The sequence below is a fragment of the Nicotiana tabacum genome, chromosome 17 (assembly GCF_000715075.1).
Source record: "Nicotiana tabacum cultivar K326 chromosome 17, ASM71507v2, whole genome shotgun sequence".
Taxonomy (NCBI): Eukaryota; Viridiplantae; Streptophyta; class Magnoliopsida; order Solanales; family Solanaceae; genus Nicotiana; species Nicotiana tabacum.
In genome coordinates, this window is record NC_134096.1 from 136,170,149 (window position 1) to 136,196,110 (window position 25,962).

Genomic DNA, 25,962 nt, shown 5'->3' on the forward strand with positions numbered 1-25,962 from the left:
ACTTCAAATGCTAGTGTCGTAATGAACATGAGACGTCTTCTTCAATAGCACCGTAAATATATGAGGGCTCTCTCTTATAAAACCCTCATGATAAAGGGTGATTTCGGAAGGATTTTTGTCCGAAATTCAAATGCTTTCCGGGAAAAATACACCCAAGGCTATACATAATAAGACACAAACAGAAAAACTTGCACAAAACTCTTAAGCAAAAAGAAAAAGAGAATGCAAAGATTAAAACTTGCGTAGATGTTCAAACAAAAGAAAGACTCAAACAATACTTGAGCAAAAAGATATCTTTATTTTTAATAACTTGCCAAAGCGGCACTGATACAAAAGTTGGAAAAAGAAAAGAAAAGCTAAACTACTGCATCTCCGAAACCCGGAGAAAGAGAAGTGTAAGCGCCCCCCAGGGAAGTGGGTAGATCCGCCGATGGCTCAATATTTTGTCCCTCGTCATTTTGGCCTTAGAGATTTCGGCACTTTGGCATTCAAGCTCACGGGCAACTAACTCAAGCTCATGGGCCTTAGCGATTTCGGCATCAAAGTCAATGACACCCGATTTAGCCTCTTCCAAGTTTTTTCTCCTCATGCTGTACATAACGTAAGTTTTCTCAACAACGAGGGAAGTCGCTCCACGCTTAAGTTCTTCTTTGAGTTGGGTTACCTCGGCAAAAAGATTTTCCCGTGCAGATCTAACAGATCTGAGGCTAGCATCAAGGTCACGTACAATTGAGCTAAAGAGCCTATTATGCTCGATAGTTTTCTTATACTTATCTTCCAACTGGGCATATTTGACCCCCGTAACGGCAAACTCTTCAGTTTTGGAGTTCAAGGTTGCCTCTAAGTTGGTCAAGCTCTTAGCGGAGGCAGCCTCGCAGTCGGATGCAGCAAGAATGACATTATGGACTTCAGCCCATTTGGACCTGGCTTTGTCACATTTAACCCTCAACGGGCCAATCTCTAGGCTAAGGGTTACCACTTCTTGCTCGTTTTGCTGCAAACGAGTCTCCAATATAACGGCCTCAACAGCTTTGGCCTCCAATTCTGAAAAGCGAGCGGTAGTTTGCTCCCGCTCGGCAAAAAGTTGATCCTATGCAGAGGTAAGTTCTTCCTTTTCCCGAATCAACCTTTGGAGGTGCTCAGAAGCAAGAAAGTTAGCCTACAAAGCAAGAAAGGCAAACTCAGGATATTTTCAGGCAAAAGCAAAAGAAATAATAAAGAAGTAAAGAATGTACTGCTGCAACGTTGTGCATGGCGTTGTTCAACAAGCACTCCCCCGAGAGAGCCTGTATCTTTTCCCAATCTTTCTGGCTTTAAATAGTAGAAGTTCCACCGGCCGGGATAGGAAATTGCATCCGTTGGAGACCGAGAGAGTAATGCTCCTCCTCAATTGCAGATCTTCTGTGGGAGGAGCATAGTTTTGCCCCAAATTCCAATGAACTAGGGACTGGGGGAGAAGGACGCCCTCTTCTCGGGATGATGCGGCTGGTGAAGATGATGCAGCAGTTGCGAGTGGAAGAGTTGATGAAGGTGGAGATGATGTAGTAGTTGCTGGTGTTGATGAAGATGGAGATAAGCTGATGGTGTTGAACGGTGAGAAGCAGCTGCGAAAAATGCAGTGTTGGTTGGTGGTTGCTCATCAACCGAGGATGGAAGGGACCTGGTACTCAGCCCCAAAATATCGGGCGTAGCGATTGGGATCCGGAAGTGGGAGGTGGCATTTTCTACCATTTCATACTCCCCCCAAAGCGCCGACACATTGTCCTCGGCTGGTGCAACTAACTCAACGGATTGAACGGTCTGTTGAGTTGAGGAAGGTCATCGCCTTATATGTAGAGAAGCTCCTTCCTCGCTAGCGTCTCCATCGTCGTCAATCATCACGGTATCGATGGACGGTCCGGGAAAAAGGCTCGTCACCACGACTTTTGGAGACGACTCGGGGGCAGCATTTTTTGCTCTCTTATTTTTTTTCCCGGCCACAGAGGAACGCCTTCTTTTTGGTTGCTTGTTCTCCGGCTGGGGACTACGATAAGAAGCACTTGCACTAGAAGCAGGCCTAGAGATGCTTGTCTGTGAAAAAGCTTTCTGCAACAGCCTCGCCGCATCAGCAGGATAAGCCAAAATGTCCTCCTCGGGGACAACAATTGAGCCTTGGGGTAGACCTATATTCAAAAGAAGGAAGGAGTCAGATAATTTTATCAGAAGAAAAGGTAAAGACATAATGAGTTAAACTACTGTGAATTTTATCCTTCCACCAGTATTTCAGGGACAACTCTTTCCACGAGCGGGTTTCGGGCGTGGTAACGTTCAAAATCTTCTTAACCTATTGGTCCAGGCCCTCAACCCTACGGGGAACCCACCAAGCCACTAAGGCGGAAAATAGAAGAAAAGTTAATAATGATGAGGAAAAGATCTTCAACAAGGAAAGAAACATATTATATACTTATGATTACGGTTCCACAATTCCGGGAAAGATGGAGCCGATGTCGAGATGATGTCACTGGTGGCAACTGAAACAAACCGTTCCATCCACCCACGATCGTTATCATCATCCAAGCTAGACAACAACGCATGGTGTCCCCGCTTGTTGAAGTTGATCACACCCACAGAAGATCTTGGGGGAATAAATGTTCATCACATGAGCTAAAGTTAGCTCCTCTCTCGTTTCTTGGTACAAGCGCCGAAGACAAGCAATCGTCCTCCACACGGAGGGACTCACCTATACCAGACACACTTCATAGCGGAGACAAAACTCTTCAATGATGGAATCAAGCTCTCCACTCAAAAAAATATCCCCAAAGTGAAGGGATACATATAGAAGTACGTAAAACCCTTCTTGGGTAAGGTTACCCGCTCCGCCAGTCGGGAGCGATAATATAATGACCCGACCGGTCTTTTTACTTTCTAGATCCCCGTTTTTCTAATTAAAACTCCTTGTATGTGCTTTTACCATTTTATGACATGCGGGGATGGTTGGTTTAGATTTGGAAGGGTTCGGGTTGAAATCGAAACACTTAGTTCCTTAATAGTAGCCTATAATGGTTAAGTTTAACTTGAGTCAATATTTTGGGTAAACAACCTCGGAATAAATATTTGACGGTCCCAATAGATTCGTATGATGATTTTATACTTTTTCCTATGTTCCAATCAGGTTTCGGATGACTCGGGAGCGTTTCAGTGCTGAATATTGAAAGTTGGCGCATTGAAGATTTTTCAAGTTCTTTAAGGTTGGTTTGGAGTAGACTTTGGTGTTATCGAGGTCCGTTTGGGATTCTGAGCTTGAAAATAGTTTTGTATGCTGATTTATGACTTGCACACAAAATTTAACGTCATTCTGAGTTGATTTGGTCGGAATCGGACGCGCGGAAGTGTTTTTAGAAGTTTTTGAGTTTCATGTCGAATTCTTACGTTTTGGCATCCGATTCGTAATTCTAGATGTTATTTTGTTGCTTCGATCACGCGAGTGAGTCCATAATATGTTGTTGGATATGTGAGTGTATTGGGATGGGGCCCCGGGGCCCCCAGATGCGAAACGGATAGGAATCAGACTCGAATTTGGACATTGGGGAAACCGCTGGTGCGTTCGCACCTGCATGGATTTGGCCACAGGTGCGAACTCGCACAAGCAAGCCAGTGATCGTAGAAGCGGTCTGAGAGTGGGTGGCCGCTGGTCCGCAGAAGCGAAGAAAGGCCAGCCTGGCTTGGGTTCGTAGGTGCGACCAGCCTTTCCACAGAAGCAGGCTCGCAGAAGTGAGGCGAGCTGACCTTAGCAAGGACCGCACCTGCGAGGAGAATTTTTCTGCAGAAGCAGAGCCGCAGGTGCGAAAATCGTTGGGGCATCGAGGCTTTTAATCCGAGACTTATGCCATTTTTCCTCACACTGCATTTGGTCTTGGGAGATTTTGAGAGTACATTTGAGGGGGATTCTCATCAATATCCTAAGGTAAGTAACTCCCACCCATTTTCAAGTTAATTATGCGGACTTTAGGTAGATTAAACATGGAAAAATTGTGAAAACTTGTGGGATTTGTGAAGAACCTAGGGTTTTAATAAAAATGAGATTTAACCACAAAATTGGTTATGGAATTAAGTGAAAATTATATATTTGAGTTCATGAGGCTATGGGTAATATTTATCTTCGAACATTTCCGGAATCCGAGTATGTGGGCTAGGGGCGAATTTTAAGAATCTTCCAATTTGGGTTAGGTTATGACTCTAGAAGCTAAATTATGAACTTTTGAATATATATTGACTAAATTGTATAACATTTGACTAGTTTTGGATTTGACCACAAAATTGGTAATGAAATTAAGTAAAAATTATATATTTAAGTTCGTGAGGCTATGGGTAATATTTATCTTTAAAATTTTTCGGAATCCGAGCACGTGGGCCAGGGGCGAATTTTAAGAATCTTCCAATTTGGGTTGAGTTATGACTCTAGAAGCTAAATTATGAACTTTTGAGTATATATTAACTAAATTATATATCATTTGACTAGTTTCGGATTGTACGACATCGACTTAGGGCTTTGTGAGCGGATTAGTGGACCGGAAGTGAGCTTGAAAATGAGGTAAGTCTCTTGCCTAACCTTGTAAGAGGGAAGTCATCCCCTTAGGTGTATCTTTGTTGTGTATTACTTATGTGGGGAGCTACGTACGCACGAGGTGACGAGAGTCCGTGCATAGCTATATTGCATGATATGCCCGAGTAGACTTAGAACCACATCATGCTTTTAATTGTACTTTTGTGTTTATCATGCGTATTACCCATCTAGAATAGAGTTGAGACTAGGGATTTAAAGTTGCAATTATCGACTTAGCCTTCTTAGTTCGGAAAATTGAGGAATACTTAATAGCTATGAAATATCCATGTCTTCTCGTCTCGCAAATACTTCCGAGAGCGAGGTAAACTTCTCTACTCTAATGGGATCGGGTCATTCGCCTCGGTAATATGATAACACCACTCTTATGGTATCGGGCCGTTCTTCTTGGCAATATGATGGTAACACTATTCTTATGGGATCGGGCCGTTCGCCTCGGTGGTATTGAGTACCACTATTCTTATGGGATTGGGCCGTTAGCCTCAGCAACTTCGTGCTTATTAATCGAAATGAGTTCCAGTTTGGATATAATTGAGTTAGGGTCTTCACGGCCAGCTATGAGATATTGGTGATGTGTTACGGAATCATGTTGTATTTATTGTAGTTGCTTTTATTTGTCTCATTGATACCTATTGTATGTTCACCATGTCTACTTTATGCACTTTTATTATTATTACTGACCTCTAGTAAGTGTCGAGTCGATCCATCATCACTACTTTTTTGAGGTTTGTCTAGATACTTACTGGATACGCTTGTTCTCCGTACTCACTTTACACTTCTGCACTGATGTGCAGGTACTGAGACAAGGTCCACCGGTGGTCATGCGGGCGCGTAAGTGATCATCTACGGAGACTTAGTAGTGAGCCGCTTGCCTTGCTACGATCCGCAACACCGTAGTCTCCTTCCACCTTATTTACTATTCATGTCTATTTCTTTTGGACAGTAGTATTTGTAGTCTTGTGTATTCTCTAGATTGCTCATGTACTTGTGACGCCAGATTTTGGGAATTTGTAGCATTTATGTACTGCTATACTCGTTATTTCTATCATCGCAGAGTACGTACTTATTATGTTGGCATTTTGTTCTAAAGAGACTTGTCATAGTTGCATGAAAGCCAGTTAAATTGTTCTCTAAAAAGAAGGAATTTTCATATTAAAATATGTTTAAAAGGGGTAAATAATTATTAGTTTTATTTGTGGGCTTGCCTAACGGCGACGTTAGGTGCAGTCTCGGCCTATTACGGATTTGGGTCGTGACAAATAATGTCTAGGTCCTGGCAACGACAATCTTCCTTCACAACAGTAATGCTGGAAGGACGGATGGAAGAAGGATACCTGCTAACGACCATGTACGAGGGCTAACAGAAGGAAATTTCTCTTCGAAGTCTTTTGTTGTAACAAGACTTCTAGGGATGATGGTGCCCACTGTTGGAGGAGCAGTGTCCTCCGCTTTGTTCTTGTTCTTTGAGGAACTGGTATTCTTTGAAAAAGAAGCCATTATATGTTATGGAAGAAGGAAAGGCTTTTTTTGTTTGAAGAGAGTTAAAGAAAGGTTGAAGAACAGGATACAAGTTGAATAAAGAGAGTTATAGAGAGTTTGAAGAGTTATGGAGTATGAATGAAGGAGAGATTTATGCGTATAAGTAAAAGTTTAGGCGGCTAAATTTGTGGTCATGGTTACCTCGATAACCGAAAAAATTTATGTTGAATCGTGGGATGACGTATGTTTGGGGCATTAAATGCGGAGAGACGTGCGGCTAATCAACCGTCAGAAGCTTTTTAGGAGGAATCATAGTAATTCCCGCCAAAAAGAGTGTTTCTAGCAACTTCCGATAACACAAAGTTATGTCATCGGAAAGCAGGGGGACTATTTGTATAGGGTAAAATATATTATGCTACGTGGCCGTTTAAGAGAGGGACACGTGGAACCTAAGGCAGGGGATAGTTAAAACCAAAGGCAATTGTCCCGTTTGTCACCGGAAAGAATGACACTCGTAAAGATGCAATAAATACCCTTCGTCCGATAGCATTTAATGGAGAATATTTTACAGCATTTAATGCACTGCCCGTTACAGAGAATTTGTGATTTATACTCACCGTTACACCTTCTTCAATGGCCCTTATAATTGACAATAAAGAAGGGTATGATCCTAGGACCTTGTTCCCTAGGTGCAGCTATAAATAGTGAGCTCTGGTATCATTGTAATGGACACGATTTTTCTGACAATCTTACGCTATAATCGATAAAAAGCATTATACAATTTTATCTTCTTGTTCCTTGATTTCATCATTGTTGTGCCCGGAAGCTCTGCTCCCGGAATTACTGTTTCTGCGATTTTATCTTCACTTCAAGGCTAAGTATTGCGTATTTCTTCAATTATTTTATTATTTCAGGATCGAATTAATTCACTTGTCTAGAAACTACGTATAAATTCACCTGTACCATTTTACGGGTAAATAATTTCATCTTATATTTATCTCGATAAGCATTATTCCAACCAAAATCTTATTCCATTCTTAAAGTATTTTTTTGGGATTAGTTCTTCTCATAGTTATAGTGTAGCATATCTGGAATTCTCTTTCTATATGCCCCCCATCTCTAGCTTCGAATGTATGAGGTGTTTGAATCAGAAAACATTGGCTGAAATGAATTTGGAGAATAGGGATGGTGATGGGAAAATTAGTATTATTGATTGTCAATGTGGGATTAAGGAAATCCAGGAATGTCTCTACTAGTATAATGCTTCCAGTTATATTTTCCTCTAAGATGATAGTCTAATGACAATGCTATTAAAGATGTGTTATTAGTTCTTATTGCAAACTTCTATATTTTCATGCTTCATAATATTGTGGAAAAAAGACTCAAGCACGTCCATATCAAAAAAAGATTCAAACACGCTCTTTGTAGATCAGGATGTTTAGCTTTCACTCTACAGTTTCATGTTTATTTGGTAGGACTGTGATGTCATTCTAACTTGGTCATAGTGCCTTTCATTCATCACTTCTATCCTCTGGTATTTCTTTGACTTAGCATCTGACTTTGTGTCTCTTTTGGTGGTTGAAGAACTTCAGCACTTGAGGAATAGTCTTCCAGATTCTGTTGAGGTACAATGCATTAAAGAGCCATATTCTGACCTGGAAAACTGCATAGCATGCAATGATCATGTTGCTCTTATACATCGTGATCTTGACAAGGTATTTATTTGCTTCTTTTCTTATAGAATGGAATGATATTATGTGATCTCTGAAAGTTCATTTCCCTCCCTATATATTCTGGATATTGAGCAATGTTTTGAGTGGCACATTAGGTAACTATTGTGATGTTTTGCGTTGTCAATGATTGTCTACACATTTGGCCAATTTTCTATTTTATATAGAAAACACAAGCGGTCTGTTAAAATTAAAGCAGTCTGATATGATAATTCTAATATTTTATTTGTTTATTGTGGATATGAATATGTAAATAACGAAAGGTTGGTTTCTTTATCCGTAATTGAAAAAATAAATATCGATTGGATCCATTGATATGCTTTTTTTCTTTCATCTGCTTAGACGAAGGTCGTGAATAAACTTATAGGAATAACTGGATTCACTTAGTTACAAGCCAGAAATGTGGCATTAGTGTGTTAGGATGTGTGTGACTAGAGAAAGGATATCTGAAATTGTAGTCCTAGTCCTAGGGGATTTCTAGGTTATAAAAAAATCATAGTTCTAGGCCTTTATGTAGAATGTTCCAGTATGTATTACTTAAGCATCTTCCGTCTAATATTATGTAATCTAACACTATGTTTAGCTCCAAGGAAGGCGATATGTTGATTGACTTCTACTAGGGCAAGCGTTTATTCATCTCCTCGTGTTAGCCCTTGGCGCTTCTCTTTTACTACCATATCTGCTGTACTCTATGCTGTTTAAACATATTCTATCATTACCATATACTCACGTCGAGCTTTTGAATTTTCACGACCAGAATATAGATTCAACTGTAGCCTGAGTTTGTCAAGATTCAGCAATAGTCATTTTTTTCCTTTGGGATAACTTAGATTCAAGAGTAGGTTAGATCCTGAAAGTTACCTAATATCATTTAATAGACTGACCAGCTTACTTATCATGTTCTTGTGTCATCCTTATGTTCAGTGGCGAAACCACATGGTCACAAGGGTGGTCAACTAACCACCCTTCGTCGAAAAATTGCACTGTATATATAGGTAAAATATTACGTTTTAGAGGTATATATAATACATATTGAACACCCTTTGTCAGAATTTTTTTTTACTTCTTTCAAATTTGAATACCCTTAGGAAAATTCTTAGCTTCGCCAATGCTATGTTAGCTTTTTCTATTTACCAGGACACTGAATAGATGATTGCTGATGTTCTTGGTGTTGAAGTTTTTCGGCAAACTATAGCTGGGAATATTCTTGTTGGCAGCTATTGTTCTTTCTCCAACAGGGGGGGTGAAAACATTCAAAAATATCGAAATCGTAGAGATGATGGTTAGGGTTTGAGAGGAAGAAGATAGAGAGAGAAATGAGAGAACCGACTTTTGTTCTCTGTAAGAAAATGAATTGAAAAATCAGAAATGTTATTACAGTGTATTACCCTATACAATGGACTAATTTGTACATTAAATAAGAGGCCCAAGTTGGCCCAAGTTATACTTTATGTTTGGGCCCAGATGCTAAGTAATACTTGATCTCAACACCCCTCCTCAAGTTGAAGGGGGCGAACACCTTCAACTTGCTTAAGTGCTGCTGGTGAAGAGGACCAGGCAAAGGTTTAGTCAGGATATCAGCAGGCTGCTTGGCAGTGGAAATGTGGGATAGGGAAATCAATCCCTCTAAGAGCTTTGTCCGAATGAAATGGCAATCCACCTCTATGTGCTTAGTACGCTCATAAAAAACTGGATTCTTGGCAATGTGGATGGTTGCCTGGCTGTCACAAAACACAGAAACAGGAAGAGAAGCAGGCACACAAATATCAGTAAGTAAGCGAGTTAACCATGTTAATTCAGCGACCACTTTGCTCAATGCACGATACTCTGCCTCAACAAAGGACAGAGAAACAATTGGTTATTTCTTAGACTTCCACCCAATCAAACTATCACCCAAAAAAATGCAGAAACCAGTCATGAATTTTCTAGTATCTACACAGGCAGCCCAGTCACTGTCAGAGTAAGCAGTCAAAGAAAAATCAGAAACTGAGGAATAGAACAAGCCAAGGTCAACCGTCCCCTTTAGGTATCTTAAGACATGTAGAGCAACTGTCATGTGAGGCACACGAGAAGATTGATTAAATTGACTAAGGTGTTGCACTAAAAAACATAAATCCGGTCTGATGTGAGTAAGAAATAGCAATTTACCAATTAAACTTCTGAAATCTGCTGGATTAGGAAGTAAATCTCCAGAACCTGCTTGCAATTTGATATTCAAATCCAATGGACAGACTACAGGACTAACATCTGAGCAATCATAATCTTTGAGTAAGTTAAAGATAAACTTTCTCTGATTTAAGAGTACACCACCAGGAAAGTAGCCAATTTCAATCCCCAAAAAATAGTGCAAAAGTCCTAGGTCCTTAATCTTAAATTCAGCATCCAAAAACAGTTTAAGAGCAGCAATTTCAGGTAAGTCATCCCCAGTGAGGATTATGGCATCCACATGCACAGCCAATATCACCAAATTACCAGGCATACCTTTAACAAATAAGGAGTAATCATTAATGGAGTGAGTATACCCTCTTGTGCATAGAGCTTGGGACAACTTGGTATACCATTGTCTAGAAGCTTGGCGTAGTCCATAGAGAGATTTCTGTAGCTTACAAGCTAAAGGGGCAGAAGTGGAACCAGATACACTAGAAACTGAAAGACCAAGAAGAATTTTCATGTAGACTTCTTCATCAAGGTCACCATGAAGAAAGGCATTGTTGACATCTAATTGGAATAAAGACCATTGTTTCTTGACAGCAACAGCTATTAAACATTTGACAGTAGACATTTTAACCACATGAGAGAAAGTCTCATTGAAATCTATCCCTTCCACCTGAGTATCTCCCCTAACAACCAGTCTAGCCTTGTATCTTTCAAAACTTCCATCAGCCCTATACTTTACTTTATAGACCCACTTGCACCCAATTGATTTCTTCCCTTTGGGTAGCTCAACAATGTCCCAAGTGTGATTGGCCTCTAAGGCCTCAAACTCCTTCCTCATAGCTTCCTGCCAAGCAGGAACGTGTGCAACCTGAGAGTAAGAAGATGGTTCTACTACTGCATGTGGAAGGAATGCAGTTGCACCAGAAAAGGAAGGGGGAAGTTGACAGACATAATCTTTCAAATGAGAAGGAAGAGAATGATTCTTAGTAAATTTTCTAACCACTGGATTAGTAGGTAAAACTGGGGAAGAAAAGGGTAATACAGAAGAAATGGAATCAAGGACAGGCTGTTGGTGGTCAAGAACAAGAGACAAAGGAGATGAATGAGAAAACAAGGATTCAGATGAAGCAGAATCAAGGGAAGAAGAATCAGCAGGTAGAGAAGGTGGAGAGGAAGCAGCAGGGGAAAATGGGCTACTAGGTGAAGAGGAAACATTGGTGAAGGCAGGTAAATGGAAAGGAGAGTCATCACAATACACCTGAGGTTTAACAGGTGAAGAAGGTGGAGTAGATGTGGAGAAAGGGAAGATGTTCTCATGAAATACCACATCTCTAGAAAAGAAACATTGTTTATTCTGCATGTTATAGAGTTTATATCCTTTCTTGGCAAAAGGATATCCAAGGAACACACATGGTGTGGCTCTAGGCTTAAATTTCTCTTTGAGGTATGGGAACAATAGCATAGCATAAACACCCAAAGGTCCTAAGGTGAGAATAATTTGAAGGAAAACCATACAAAAATTCAAAAGGTGATTTGTTATTTAGGAGTTTGGAAGGTAATTTGTTAATGATGTAGGTAGCTGTGAGTAAACAATCTCCCCAAAACCTAATAGGAATATTGGATTGAAACATCAGTGCCCTAGAGGCCTCAAGTAAGGTTCTATGCTTTCTCTCTATCACCCCATTTTGTTGAGGAGTGTGAGGGCAGCTAGTTTGGTGAATTATGCCATTATCAGAAAAGAATAAAACAGCAGAGTTACTGCCTCCTATTTCAAGGGCATTATCACTTCTGACCTTTTGAACAGTGACATTAAACTGGGTTTGAATCATTGCAATAAATGCCTTTAGTAGAGTAAAAGTATTACTCTTGGACCCCATAAGATGAGTCCAAGTGGACCTTGAATAATCATCAACAATGGTAAGAAAATATTTAAAGTTGGTGTGAGTAGGGGTGTGGTAGGGTCCCCATGTATCTATGTGAATCAACTGAAAGGGTTTGGTGTTATGTATGGTACTAGCAGGAAAAGGAAGCCTGGTTTGCCTAGATAAAGGATAAATATGACAAGGAAAAGATTATTTATCAGAAAGGATATCAGACGATACAGAAATAGTTTTCATTCTCACAAAAGGCACATGTGCAAGCCTATTATGCCAAAGCATATCTGATTTATTCATAGCAACTTTATTGCAAAATGAATTATGTACATGTGTAGTATGTGACACAGATGAAACATTTACAGGTGAATGGTCAGAAATACTATTACACAAAGATGGTAAGTTGCAGACTTTGCTATTTGAAAGTTGTACTTCAGGAGGAGGAGGAGTATGATGAAATGTATACTGTTGCACTAGCTTATAAAGCCCATTGTCCAATTTACCAAGTTCCAGAGGCATCTTCAGAGAAGGGCCCTGTAACACACAAGAGTAAGGACCAAATTGGACAATGCAATGCAACTGCTATATAAGCTTTGACACAGAAATCAGATTATGATGAAAGGAAGGGATGATGAGTACATTATGAAGAGTGATAGAGGGTGTTAGAGCAAAAGAACCAATGCAAGTCACTCTTGCTTTATATCCATTAAGAAGTGAAACAAGTAAAGGTATAGTGAGTGGACTGATATCAAAAAGAAGATCTCTGCTAGCAGTCATGTGGTCTGTGGCACCAGAGTCCACAATCCACACAGAACCAGAAGAATGTGAAAACATGCAAGAAACAGAAGGACCAACTATATTAGTATGCAACAAGGTACCGGCAAAATTAGCAGAAGCTGTAAGGTTGGATTGAGGACCAGATTGACCAGAATCAGACACATGGGTTTGTTGCAGCAGGGTTATCAGCTGTGAGTACTGCTCCTTTGTGAGACTAGGCACCAAAGAACCATGTTCAGACTGAATTCCACCCATAGGAACAGTAGTCTCATCCACACAGGCATTGGCCACCATCCTTTTGCCTTTAGTGAACTTGAAGTTTTGTGGAAAATCATGGAGTTTGTAACATTTGTCAATAGGATGCCCAAGTTTCTTACAATATTTGCAGAAGAGATTACCCTTTGTCTGATCAAAATTAACCCTCTGATTGTATGACCTTTGAGTAGAAATTGGATGAGCTTGAGATTTGTTAGAGAAATTCATATTGAAGGATGATGACTCTGGATTAAACTGAGATATGGGATTGACTTGTCTCTGCCTCTCATCTTGGAGAAGAATTTTGTATACAGTATCAAGAGATGGTAATGGATTCATCATTAAGAGATTACTTCTTATACTCACATATACTTCATTTAGTCTCATGAGGAATTAGTGTACTTTATCTTCTTCCTCTTCCTTTTGGGCACCAGACTTGGCAGGACAGACACAGGAATTTGAATGTTTCTTACGCATCATTTCTAACTCATCCCATAGCTTCTTAAGTTTGTTAAAGTATGAAGCTATATCCGAGGAACCCTGAGAAGTAAATGCGAGTTCCTTTTTAAGTTCAAAGACTTTGGTTCCATTGACAGCACCATATCTACTTTCTAACTGTCTCCATATACTTTCAGCAGCCTAAGAATATTATACAGATTCAGCAATAGTTGGGGTTAAGGAACTGGTTATCCATGATATTACCATATTATTACATATGTTCCATTGTTGTAGTTGTGGAGAATTATCATGTGGTTTAGGACAAGTTCCATCAATGAATGCAATTTTATTTTTTGCAGACAAGGAAACTACCATACTCCTTTTCCAACCTCCATAACCAGTACCAGAGAAAGGGACTGACACCAAGCATGATCCAGAAATATCAGAGGAGTGAAGATGGAGAGGACTAGAAGGGTCAGGAGAGTAAGGAGTAGAACTATCGATTCCCGTCATATTCAATACTCAATACACAACAAATCCCTCAGAATCAACACATGCGAGAAAGACCAAAAGCCTAATATGAGAAATAACTTGCAGATTAGAAAAAATTACTTATGAGTAATAGATCGAAATTACCCCCCTTCTTCAGCACTGGAAGAAGTTACAGCCTTCACATATCAAAGACACTCAACTTCTGAGGATGAAGCCAAACCAGGTATGAACCACAGAAAACCCTAGTTTGAGAATTCTCGAAAAACTCACCACCAAAGCTTGGAATCAAGGAGACTTCATCAACGATTGAACATCCTCCACTCAATTACAGACTGTTTCCAGAGAAGGATCACAAAAAAAAATTAAAAAAAAATAATTTTTACGAGAAAATCGTCTTACTGACGAGACCGCGAAAAACTCAATCAAATATGGTGAAGGGTAGCACCGGACGAATGAGAATAACAAGATCTTTCACATCCATAGCTCTGATACCATGAAAACATACAAAAATATCGAAATCGTAGAGATGATAGTTAGGGTTTGAGAGGAAGACAAATAGAGAGAGAAATGAGAGAACCGACTTTTGTTCTCTGTAAGAAAATGAATTGAAAAATCAGAAATGCTATTACAGTGTATTACCCTATACAATGGACTAATCTGTACATTAAATAAAAAGCCCAAGTTGGATCAAGTTATACTTTATGTTTGGGCCCAGATGCTAAGTAAACCTTGATCTCACAGGGGGCTTGATAAGTAAATTTTCTTTAATGGAGAGAGAGAAAACTAGGGAAGGGGAAATGAGTTACTGCTTGTTGACAGGTGCGGGCAGCAACAAGACACAAATGTTATTACTAATCTTCTTCCTGATTTTGGTGAAACTCTATTTTGAACAACAGGTCCATCCTCATACATCCGATCAAGAGCTGCGTGAGCTTGCAAATCTTCTTCAGGTTCCTCTGTGCCGAGGAACAAGTGATGTGGTTAGCTGCTGGATTGAGTGTTAATGACGGGACAGCATTTTGTGGCTCAGACACTACAGCAACTGAGTTGGGTATTATTGATCATAGGCGGATCCAAGATTGAAGTTTTATGGTTCAACCTTCAAGATTCTTGACATTAAACCTATCATATTTTTAAAGTTATGAGTTCATATCTATTATTTATCGGAAAATCATTGGTCGACAGACGACAGTATTCTTTGAGTTCTGTGGTTTATGTTGCATGTTCTTTGGAGTTTTTCTATTCATTATTAAAGTTTGAGCTTCTCCCAGCTCCTCTTAATTTTGCTTGTCCTACGTCACGCACAGATTTTGGTACAGTGGTAAAATGTTAGTACTATAATATTATTTATTTCGAGATTATTATCCCTTAGGACACAACCCAAATGACCCTTTAAAATAATGAGGTAATAATTGGATTAATCATCCATGTGAGTCAATTCGAATTCATGTCTAAATAAATAAATAAATTTCAAAATTTGAAATACTCAAGAGAAGGATAAGATTACAAGCAAAACAACAAAAATTAAAATCATTGGTGTTTTCCCTTTCAATCCATGGGATCCCATTTGTGACGATGAACAGTTGCTTTCCACTTGAGGTGATAATTGAATTGGCGTAATATTCAGAGCAGTTTCTTGCGTTACAATAATGTTTATGCCACTTTTAAGAAAGAGATAGAGAGCTGCTAATTGATTATATTCCGAAAAGGTAGCACTCAGGTGAAAAAAATAATTATTTTCAATTGTATATTAACCCTACACACCTATGAGCTTCTGATTTTGAATTGGATTAAAAGGTGTTGAAGAGCTTGAATTATATTGAAGATTTAATAAAAATAGTCGCCCACCTAATCTCTTAAATTTAAAATAGCCGGCGAATGTATAATATAGATATAATTCATGTATAATATATGTATAATTATATATAATCACTGTATAATTTATGTATACCGGTTAAATAAAGTAAACATTAAATATGGCCAACTATTTGGATAACAATCCCAATTATATTCAATTGAAACTAGAGAGGTTCACCAACTTTTTAGATTTCAAGAAATCCAATAATATGAATTGCCAACTGCTGATACCGGATACAATTTCAAAACAATAGAAGAGTTTCAATATCGAATAAATCAGATCTTAGATAAAAACCTTTTTAGATTCAATTAATTAATCTAATTCAAGACCTTCACCAACTTTTGACTGCTCTAGAAATTCTAGTCACTCGATTAAAAAGGACAAAGATGATAAGGATGGTGGTACGAAAGAAAAGAAGAATATGCAAAATCACTATTGAAGTTATGCTTCTCTTTGTGTACTCATTTCATGTTTTAGAGTCAAAGAGTTTTGTCCTTATATAGTTGGGAAAAGTCATTGACAAAAATGTAAATTATCATTTGTTGATAGATTAGACGCATTAATTAATTTTGAGTATATTTTTTTTTAATATTTTATGCTATCTATGCAAAGGACAAAAAAAGAGATCTATGAAAATCTAAGAATAATTTTATTTTACTATTATGAATGGTGATGAACAACTTTAAATTGCATATATTCTTTTCAGTTCAGGTTTTGGAATGCTATTAGACAAAATTGGAATTAAATCATTATCGGTCAAAGTTGATAGATGTAGACAGTCTCTGACTAGTTGCAAATTATTTTGCATATAATCAGTTATTATATACAAATGTGAATGTTATGAGTATAATAGCCAAACATGCTATTATACTCATAATTAACCATGTCAAAATCAACTTTCTCTGACATAATCAGTCCTTACCTTGCACCGCGATGTCACAAATCCGAAATCAATTTGCCTGAGTGTTCAAATGTCAACTTTTCTTGCTTTACTTTTTTTTTTCTTCTTCAATTACATGTGTAACCAATGGAGTAAATATAAATCAGAAAGTTTACACAAGGTTAAAGAAATTTTTAAAAGGTATACCTATGTAGAAAAACCAAATTAGCCTAGATCATGAACTACCTATCTATATCTATACTATATTAAAAGCACGAAGGCCCTTAGTGAAATGTCATTCGCCTTTTTTTACCATTTTAAAATAAATTTCATATTAGACAAAATAGTAATTCAAATTATTTCCTAATACTTAGGACTTAGTTCCTTAATTAAATTATGTATCAAGTCCTAATATTTAGGAATTCAAATCAATTAAGATTTTACCTTGTTTAAATTGTTTTCTTATTTAAATAATTTATATAACTGATATCATTCCATATTAAGTTCTTAATATGTAGGATTTTAACATCAACTAAAATTCTATTAATTAAACGCTTTAATAAACTCACCCAACACATGCACGTTCAATGGTGGTAAGAAAATATAGGGGAACATCATGGAAACCATTCGGGCTAATTGATTTTTTTTTAACTTTAAAATTAAATTACCTTATATGAATTATTCTTTATTTTAGTAACGTGACATAATCGTCATTTTTTCATGTTATAATTCAATATTTAAAATTTGGCATGAACAAAAATCTAATGAGTTACTATCACAATAAAATTAAATAATTAAATCTTTGAATTAATTATTAGCAAAAAACTATAATCCAACTATTTTTCAAATGCATCATCTAACTAGAATTAATTTTTTAGTTGACAAAAATCTTTGATATACAAATTTGTTTCCATAAGATCAAGCAAATTGACGGTGAAAAAAATAGTAAAGGATGAATATCAATTATAATATAGCATTAAGAGTAAAATTGATTAAAATACAAACTAAAATTAATAAGAATAAAATAGTAGACATGATTATCTACTATTTGAATTAAATCTTTCAGAACAATGTACGAACTCCAATATCTAGGTACTTAGAGTATATTGCAAAAATATCTATTTAAATTTAAATTTAGATAAACTAATATTAATTAAGATTTGAAAGGGTGGGAAGGAGTTTTCCACGTTTTAAATGCTTGGACGAAATTATAGTTATATTTAAATATTTAAAGTTTGAGCTAATATGGATTTGAATCAACAAATAAATAAATTTTTGCTTTAAGGTTGAGAACCAATGGTTAGTTCTTAAATTAATTAACCAATTAGTAATTCAAAGTATCCAATTCAGTTTTTTCTTCAAATTTATATAGGTAAAATTATTTTTAAATTTATAAAACTCTTAGGCTACATAAATTTATTTCTATATAAAAAAAAAGGCATTGGTAGTAAGATATCAGAAAATAGAGCAAATTTAGTAATAGTATTAAAAGTCACATTGATAAAATACAAACATAAAGCAATAAGGACGAAATATTAGTAGATAAAATTTATTTTAAATGTGAGTTAATTTTTATAATTATCTTTTTGTTTCTTTTCACATTCATTTCAGCAAATGATAGCTCCTTATTTATTTTTATATATTAAGTTATTTTTGAAAAGACATTAACTCAACAATTATTCTTAGACTTTGCATCATCATTTATCAATTGTTTTGTGAGCTACAAAGCCAACCTTTTCATTCTCAAATCTCTAAGATACCAAAAAAATCAATTATTCAGCTTTTCAATTTATTTTATTTGACAAATCTTTGAATAACCATAAAAGTATTTTTCTGATTTATTTGTTTCAGTATTAGGCAATAGAAATGCCAATAATTTTAAAATCACAATAAGACATCTAAAAACTTTGATGGAGCAAGATTTCTTTCATTAGGTTTGCCAAACGAGATCGATATTCATCATTTTAAAGAACATACCCTTCTTCTAATTTTTATTTAATAACTCAAACACATAATGTGATTTTTAAAAACTGAGTACCCATTAATATAAATACAAGTGCAAAACGCGTACTCTAAGACTAATTCTACTAAACATTTGAATTAAGAAGTGAAAATTTGAAGGTTTTATTTTTTTTTATAAGCTATTAGTAAAATTTAGATGTCTTTATGAAAAAGTGAATGCCACACTTTGATAGGTATGATATATATTTAATATCATGGAAGTATTTTATGTAGTGAGTTTACAAAACAATCATAAAAGAAAGCTCTTTTTTGTTAGAATTATAATCCTTTGGCCTTTGTAACTTGTGAGAGCTTTAGCAACAAAAAAAAAAAAAAAAAATTGTGAGAGCAACACCAAACTTGTTTTCATATTTTATTTTTTTTGCATCACGCTTTCATAGCTTATTGGTAACACCAAAATTGTTTGGGACCGATAACTGTTGTTATTTTATTCAATATAGCTTGACAACAAGAAAAGAAAATACGGAAAGTACATCAATTCTAGCTTTACATATTCTCTTTAGTTTGACAAAAATAACATATTCTCTTTAGTTCAAGTTTTGGAATATGTAGAGCAAAATTTGATTTTAGTTGTATTAGTCAAATTAGATAGATGAGGACGATCTCTAACTGACATATTGATTATTTTGCATATAAATAATTACTGACAAAAGTAATGATAAACTTACCTTATACACAAATAATAATTATATTGAGTTTGAGAAAAGACACGTTTACTAATGTAAATATTCTCATAAATTACGGTATCAAACTGTGGTACCGATCAAAAAAAAAATTTCCTTCTCTCTAATTTTTACTATGACAGATTTACAATCCTCTGACCCCCCACCTATTCACCCACCAGCCCCTCCTGACCCAAGCAATGATATATCGACAACTTACCTAGCCAAATCTAATAACACATATACAACACCTACAACTCTCCCATTAACGCCTAGTGTGACAGATACAAACCAACCAAACACCACCAAAACAATCATCGTCGTCAATCCACCCATAAACAACATTCAGACAAATCCTCCTTCATCTCCTAATGGAAAGAACATCCCTTCACAACCAAACCTCTTAATCGGAAAGACAAAGATTCTCAGAGTTCAATTGATCCGAGTTACTTACAACCCCAAAATGCAGAGGTATAACATACAAATATTCCTTCAGACCATACACCAAACCAGCATAACATGCAGAGTGGGAAAGAAGTGATACTGGGTAATAGAAATCATGATGCCACAAGTAGTAGAAGACATGAACAGGTAGTGTCCAAACCTTCTTTTGCTAGCAAAATTACCATCTCTTATTAGTGGAGCTTCGACGGTCGAAATAAAGCATGGCACCACCTGGGTAAACAAACAGTTTGCTTTAATGCTGAAGATTATTTTGTAAAATTGGCCCAACAATGCAAACTTACCATCATTGGTAAGTTCTACAGGAAGAAACCCACTATGGAGGAGATAAGAAAAGCTTTTATTAGGCAATTTCATTTGACATGCCCTGTTAAAATTGCTTATTTTGACCTGAAGCATGTCTACCTTGATTTTGCCAATGATGTTGATTGTAATCACATTTTCTCCAAAGAATACATCGACATAGGAGAGGCTTCGATGAAGATATTGAAATGGACCCCTGATTTTAAGCCAGAGGAGGAGACCACTATTGTCCCTGTATGGATCTTGATCCACCAATTACCGTGGCACCTGTTCAATTGGCAAGTTGTTTCATGACTTGTTAGTGAAATTGGAGTTGCGGTGGCCCCTGACCAGACAACATACTCCAAATCTAGAGGCAATGTGGCTAAAATCAAAGTTGAAATTGACTTGTTAAAACCAAGACTAGATCAAATATGGCTGAGATTCAAAAGATTGGATGGTACTGATGATGGCAGGTGGCTTGATATTGAGTATGAAAAAATTTCAAACTATTGTCTGTATTGCAGAATGCAAGGGCATATGGAAAGTCAATGTAGGAATAAAATTTGGGACGACAGAATCAAACTTCAAAGGAAGGAGAAAACTAGGAAAGAAGCTCAGAACAAAAAGGAGGATGGTTTCCAGAATGTTACCAGGAAAAGAGCTTCCAAAATGAAATCAGCACCAAGTAACAACAATGTTAAAGTAAGTCAGAATGGAGCAAAATAGCAGACAGATGTGCCAATTCAATGACAAAATAGTACAGCGAACCAAATTGAACTGAATGATAGGAGGAATAAGGGCATCACTATTAAGGAGCCATCTATTAATCAGAAACTTCCAGTGATCATAGAGGTCCCTGGAAAAGGGAAAGGGAAAGCACATGAAGAGAGAATTGATCTTAATTATCAAAAACAACAAGAAGTAGAATGCAAGGATACAGGAACTTCAGAAGCAACAAAAATCATTAAAAAGAACAAAATAAGCAGAAGAAAGAAACAAAGTGATTGGGGAGAAATTGATCAAGGCAATGCGGCTATAAATACTGTACAAACTCATTCCACAACTCAAGAAAAGGGAGAATGAAGCGGCACCATGGAATCGATACAACAAAAGGGTAGTGAACAAAGCAATGGTCACAAGGAAAATGCATATCAAATCAGGGAGGAAAAAGTCGATGATCAAAATGGCAAGCAATGTCAAAGTATTGAAGCCAATTTTAAAGATTGATCATGGAAAGGTTCAGAACAATTATCTCAAGCTAATTAGTGACACAAGTCTTAAAGAAGATCAGCATAATGATGCTTTGTATGAATTTGAACCAGGGGAACAAACAGACTCATCAAGGTAAGATGAGGATAGTATAGATGACAGGAATTATGAAGATGAGATGAGTTCAGAAGCCAGTGAAGATTATGCAAGCTTAGAAAGTGAAGGGCAACACAGTGATGACCACAGAACTAATGAAGTTATTAATGAGAGACTTTGCAGTGATGATCACGCAGATGTATTGGTAGAGACATTTTGTCCCCAATCTCTTGTGGATGTTATTGTGACATCTGAACTAGATAAAGTTACCAATAATATGCATGTATCCAATAGAGGTAGGGGCAGAGGCGGGGGAACAATAGATGAGGCAAACAAGCATCAGGAGGAAGAGGTGGTAGGCACTCTAATCAACAGCCTGTGTCTGGAGCACAGGAATTACATTTGTCCAACTAATCAATGTTTAGGTCTCTTTTCTAGAATATCAGGAGCATTACTTCTAATGGTGCTCTTGAGAGATTGAGACAAATTAGTAGATCATAAAAACTCCATTTGTAGCCATTTGTGAACCATTTTGCAAAGTTGATAAATTGGACAAATTCAAAAGAATAATGGGTTTTGCTAATGCATATTCTAACAGCAACTGTCAAATATTGATCTTCTGGGATGAGGCAGTGGATTGTAGGGTGGTTGAAGAGAGTGAGCAGAAAGTTACTTGTAGCTTTAACTGGATGGGGACTAATATCCTCATTACTTTTGTGTATGTTAAATGCATTGCTGACTTTAGGAAAGACTTGTGGGAGAACGTTAAAAACATCTCAGACAGATACAGTCTTTCTCAGTACATTGCAGGGGATTTTGATTGCATTGTCGACCCTGTTGAGAAACAAGGTGGGAGCCCTCACAGAATGTCCAAAAGTTTATCCTTTTTGCAATGTATTATGGATTGTGATCTCATTGACCCTGGTTATTCGGGCTCTACTTTTACATGGTGTAATGGTTGGCAAGTTGATAAGAGGGTTTGGAAGAGATTGGATAGGATACTTGTTAACATGAGTGGTTAAATATCTTTGATTCTACCAGTGTCAATCATTTGATTAGGACAAGATAAGACCATTCTCATCTCTTTGTCATTACCAAATATACACAAAGAGAACCTATTAAGTATTTCAGGTTTTTAGATCTCTGGACTAAAGAACCAGTTGAAAGAGCTTGGAATGTGGAAGTACAAGGATCTCCAATGTGGAGGTTCCATCTCAAGTTGAAAAACACTTGCAAGAAATTGTCAGAATGGTCAAGATCTTCTATTGGAAATATCTTTGAGAAGGTTATTAAAATGGAAGAAAAGGTGAGGGAACTGGAGGAAAAAATCATCAATGACAACACAGATATGAATAGAGGTGAATTAAATCATGCAAATTCTCTCCTGATTAGGGCATACAAGAAGGAGGAATCATTCTGGAAACAAAAATCTGGGGTGAAATGGTTTGTGCAGGGTGAGGTGAACTCAAGGTTTTTTCATTCGATTATTAAAGGAAGGAAGAAGAGATTATCTCTAAAGAAGATTAGGGGGAATGATGGAAACTGGATTGAAGGGGAAGAAGAGATTGCAAAGGAGTCTGTCTTCTATTTCCAAAAATAATTCATAAAAGATAGTTATGTTAATGACTTCTCAGCTCTCAATTGTATTCCTAAACTCATTGATGTGGTAGATAATGTGATGCTAAATGCAGTCCCTACGATGGAGGAATTCAAAGGAGTGGTGTTCTCAATGAGCTCACGGAGTACCTCAAGGCCTGATGGAGTATCTGGGAAGTTCTACCATGCATGTTGGGAGATCATCAATGAGGATTTAATGCTAATGATTCTTGACTTTTTTGTAAGTAATCAGATTCCTAAGGCAATTACTCATACATATCTTATCCTAGTGCCTAAGGTGGACTGCCCAGAGTCTTTCAGTGAGCTAAGACCTATAAGTCTTAGCAACTTTTCATGCAAGATTATTTCCAAACTAATGAATCAGAGATTAACTCCTATGATGTAGAAGCTTATATCCCCTAATCAAACATGGTTCATTATAGGAAAGCCAATCAGAGACAATATCATGATGACACAGGATATGATTCACAATATAACAAAACCCTCTCCATGTGATAATGTTGTATTGAAGTTAGATATGGCTAAAGCATATGATAGGGTCTCTTGGGAGTATCTGTGTCATGTTCTCAGATCGGATTTTCTGAATGCTGGATTGAGAGTGTTTGGAGGCTAATGTCTAATATTTGGTATTTTATCAATATTAATGGTATTAGACATGGTTTCTTTAAATCTAGCAGAGGAATAAAGCAAGGGGATCCTCTCTCTCCCTCGTTATTTGTTATTGGGGCAGAGCTTCTGTCCAGGTTGATGGATAATCTACTGGAATTAAACTTTATACCATACTATGCAGATAAGAATGGGCCACATATTACTCATCTATGTTATGCAGATGACACCATCCTTTTCTCCTCTTGTGATTCTGCGTCTTTGAGACTGATGATGACAGCTAAGGGTATATGAACAAGTGTCAGGCCAACTAGTGAATAAAGAGAAATCTGTCTTTTATGTCACATTGCATGATGATGCGCCAACTATCAATGACATTAGGAGAATCACTAGCTTTTCTCAGTGTCAATTTTCTATGTAATACCTTGGGTTTCCAATATATGTGGGTAGGAAAAAGGTAATATATTTTAAGAGCATAGTGGCTAAGGTTGCCAAAATATTAAAAGGATGGCAAGGCAGACTTCTCTCTTAAGAAGGGAAGGCAGTTTTAATCAAATCAGTTCTACATGCATTGCCTCTACATTTATGCCATATTGTTAACCCCCCCCCTCCCCCACTCCCCTTTTGAAACAGTGATTTCATAAATTGAGAGAATTATTGCTAATTTTTTCTGGGGGAAGAATGAGAATAATAACAAAAGGCACTGGAAATCCTGGAATGACCTATGCTTTCTAGTAGTTGAAGAGGGAGCTGGATTCAGATCCTTACAAGATATTTATAAGGTTTTTGCTGTCAAGCTTTGGTGAAAATTTAGGTCTCAAAAGACTTTGCTTAATCAATTCTGGGAGGCTGAGTATTGTAAAAGATTTCATCCGGTGGCCAAGATGTGGGAATATGGGCAATCACATACCTGGAAGAGGCTCATGGATATCAAAGAAGAGGCTGAACCATTCATTTTCTGGAAACTTGGATGTGGAGAGGTGTCCTTTTGGTGGGACAATTGGTCTGACCTTGGACCTTTAGCTAATTTGGTTCAGGGCATAAAGACATCCAAAAATATCAAAGTGAAAGAGTTCATCAGTGAAGGAACCTTGTTGACTGAGAAACTACTGGACAATCTCCCAATTAATGTGGTCAATAGTGTTCAAAAAGTTGAGATCAATGAAGATAAAATGGACTGTCCATACTGGATACCTGAAAGCACAGGGGTCTTCAGTTGTAAGTTTGCATGGCAAATTATTAGGAAAAAGAATGGAATAACTTTGTCTAATATCAAGATTTGGCACAAGAAGGTTCCTTTTAAAATCTCCTTTTTCATAATGAGATTGTTACAAATTAGAGTTTAAACATATGATAATATCAAGAAGTTTGTAAATATGATTCCTTCCATATGCAACTGTTGCAATCAGCGTGAAAAAGAAACTATTTCTCACTTGTTCAGTGATAGCCACATAGCAAGACAAGTCTAGTCCTTTTTCTGTAATTCTTGTGGCATCAAAGTGACTAATAGCCATTTGAGGCAGAGAGCTATGAAGTGGTGGTTAGCTAAAGGTAGAAATGAAGTTCATTCAAGTCTACTTCAATGCTTACTATCAGTCATTTGTTGGGAAATCTGGAGGAGCAGGTGTTCAGCTAGATTTGATAATAGAACCATGTTTGCGTGGCATATTATTCAGCAAGTATCAAAATGCTTAACTTTGATCCTCAATTGTCAATTCCCTTCCTTACAGCTTCCTTTACTTTGGCATGACAAGTGTACATTTGTGGAAAAACTAAAACTTTCCATTCACTCAAAGGCAATTAGGTGGAAGAAACTAGACCTAGGATGGGTCAAATTGAATGTGGATGGTTGCAGTAAGGATAATCCAGGCTCAGCGGATGGTGGTGGTATTATCAGGGATCATAATGGTCATATGTTGCAAGCATTTGCAGAATTTTATGGGCAGTGCAACAATAACCTTGCAGAAGCAAAAGAAATTCTGCAAGGTATCAACTTATGTCACGACCCGAAATTTTCACCGTCGGGACCGTGATAGCACCTAACATTTCACTTGCTAGGCAAACCAACTTAAGAGAATTCATCAAGCCAATTCTTATACATTTCAGTAAATAACAGCAACTAAGCTATAACGAGTTAAAATAAGTGCAAAAATTTATAACATCCTCAATATATACACTACTACCCGGATCTGGAGTCACAATTCACGAACTTCTAAGATTTTACTACAAGTAAAGGCCTGAAAGAAGTACAACTGTTTGAACGAAAGAAACAGTAAAAAAAGGAAAACTGAAAAGATAGACGGGGACTTCAAGGTCTGCGAACACCAACAGATCTACTTTGAGTCTCTGATGAACCAGTCCGAGCTGCTACACCTCTCGATCAGCTGGGACCAATACCAAAATCTGCACAGAAAGTGCAGAGTGTAGTATCAGTACAACCGACCCCATGTACTCGTAAGTGTC

General features: G+C 37.1%; 1 protein-coding gene and 1 pseudogene across 1 annotated transcript; both read left to right on the forward strand.

Moving 5' to 3' along the window:
- Positions 1-7,212: 7,212 nt before the first annotated feature.
- LOC107761695 (eukaryotic translation initiation factor 6-2-like) lies at positions 7,213-14,885 on the forward strand (annotated as a pseudogene).
- Positions 14,886-21,845: 6,960 nt separating this feature from the next.
- Positions 21,846-22,876, forward strand: LOC107761696 (uncharacterized). The gene is made up of 2 exons (XM_016579948.1): positions 21,846-22,293; positions 22,431-22,876. The coding sequence occupies exons 1-2, from the start codon at positions 21,846-21,848 to the stop codon at positions 22,874-22,876; spliced, it is 894 nt and encodes a 297-aa protein (XP_016435434.1).
- Positions 22,877-25,962: the final 3,086 nt, after the last annotated feature.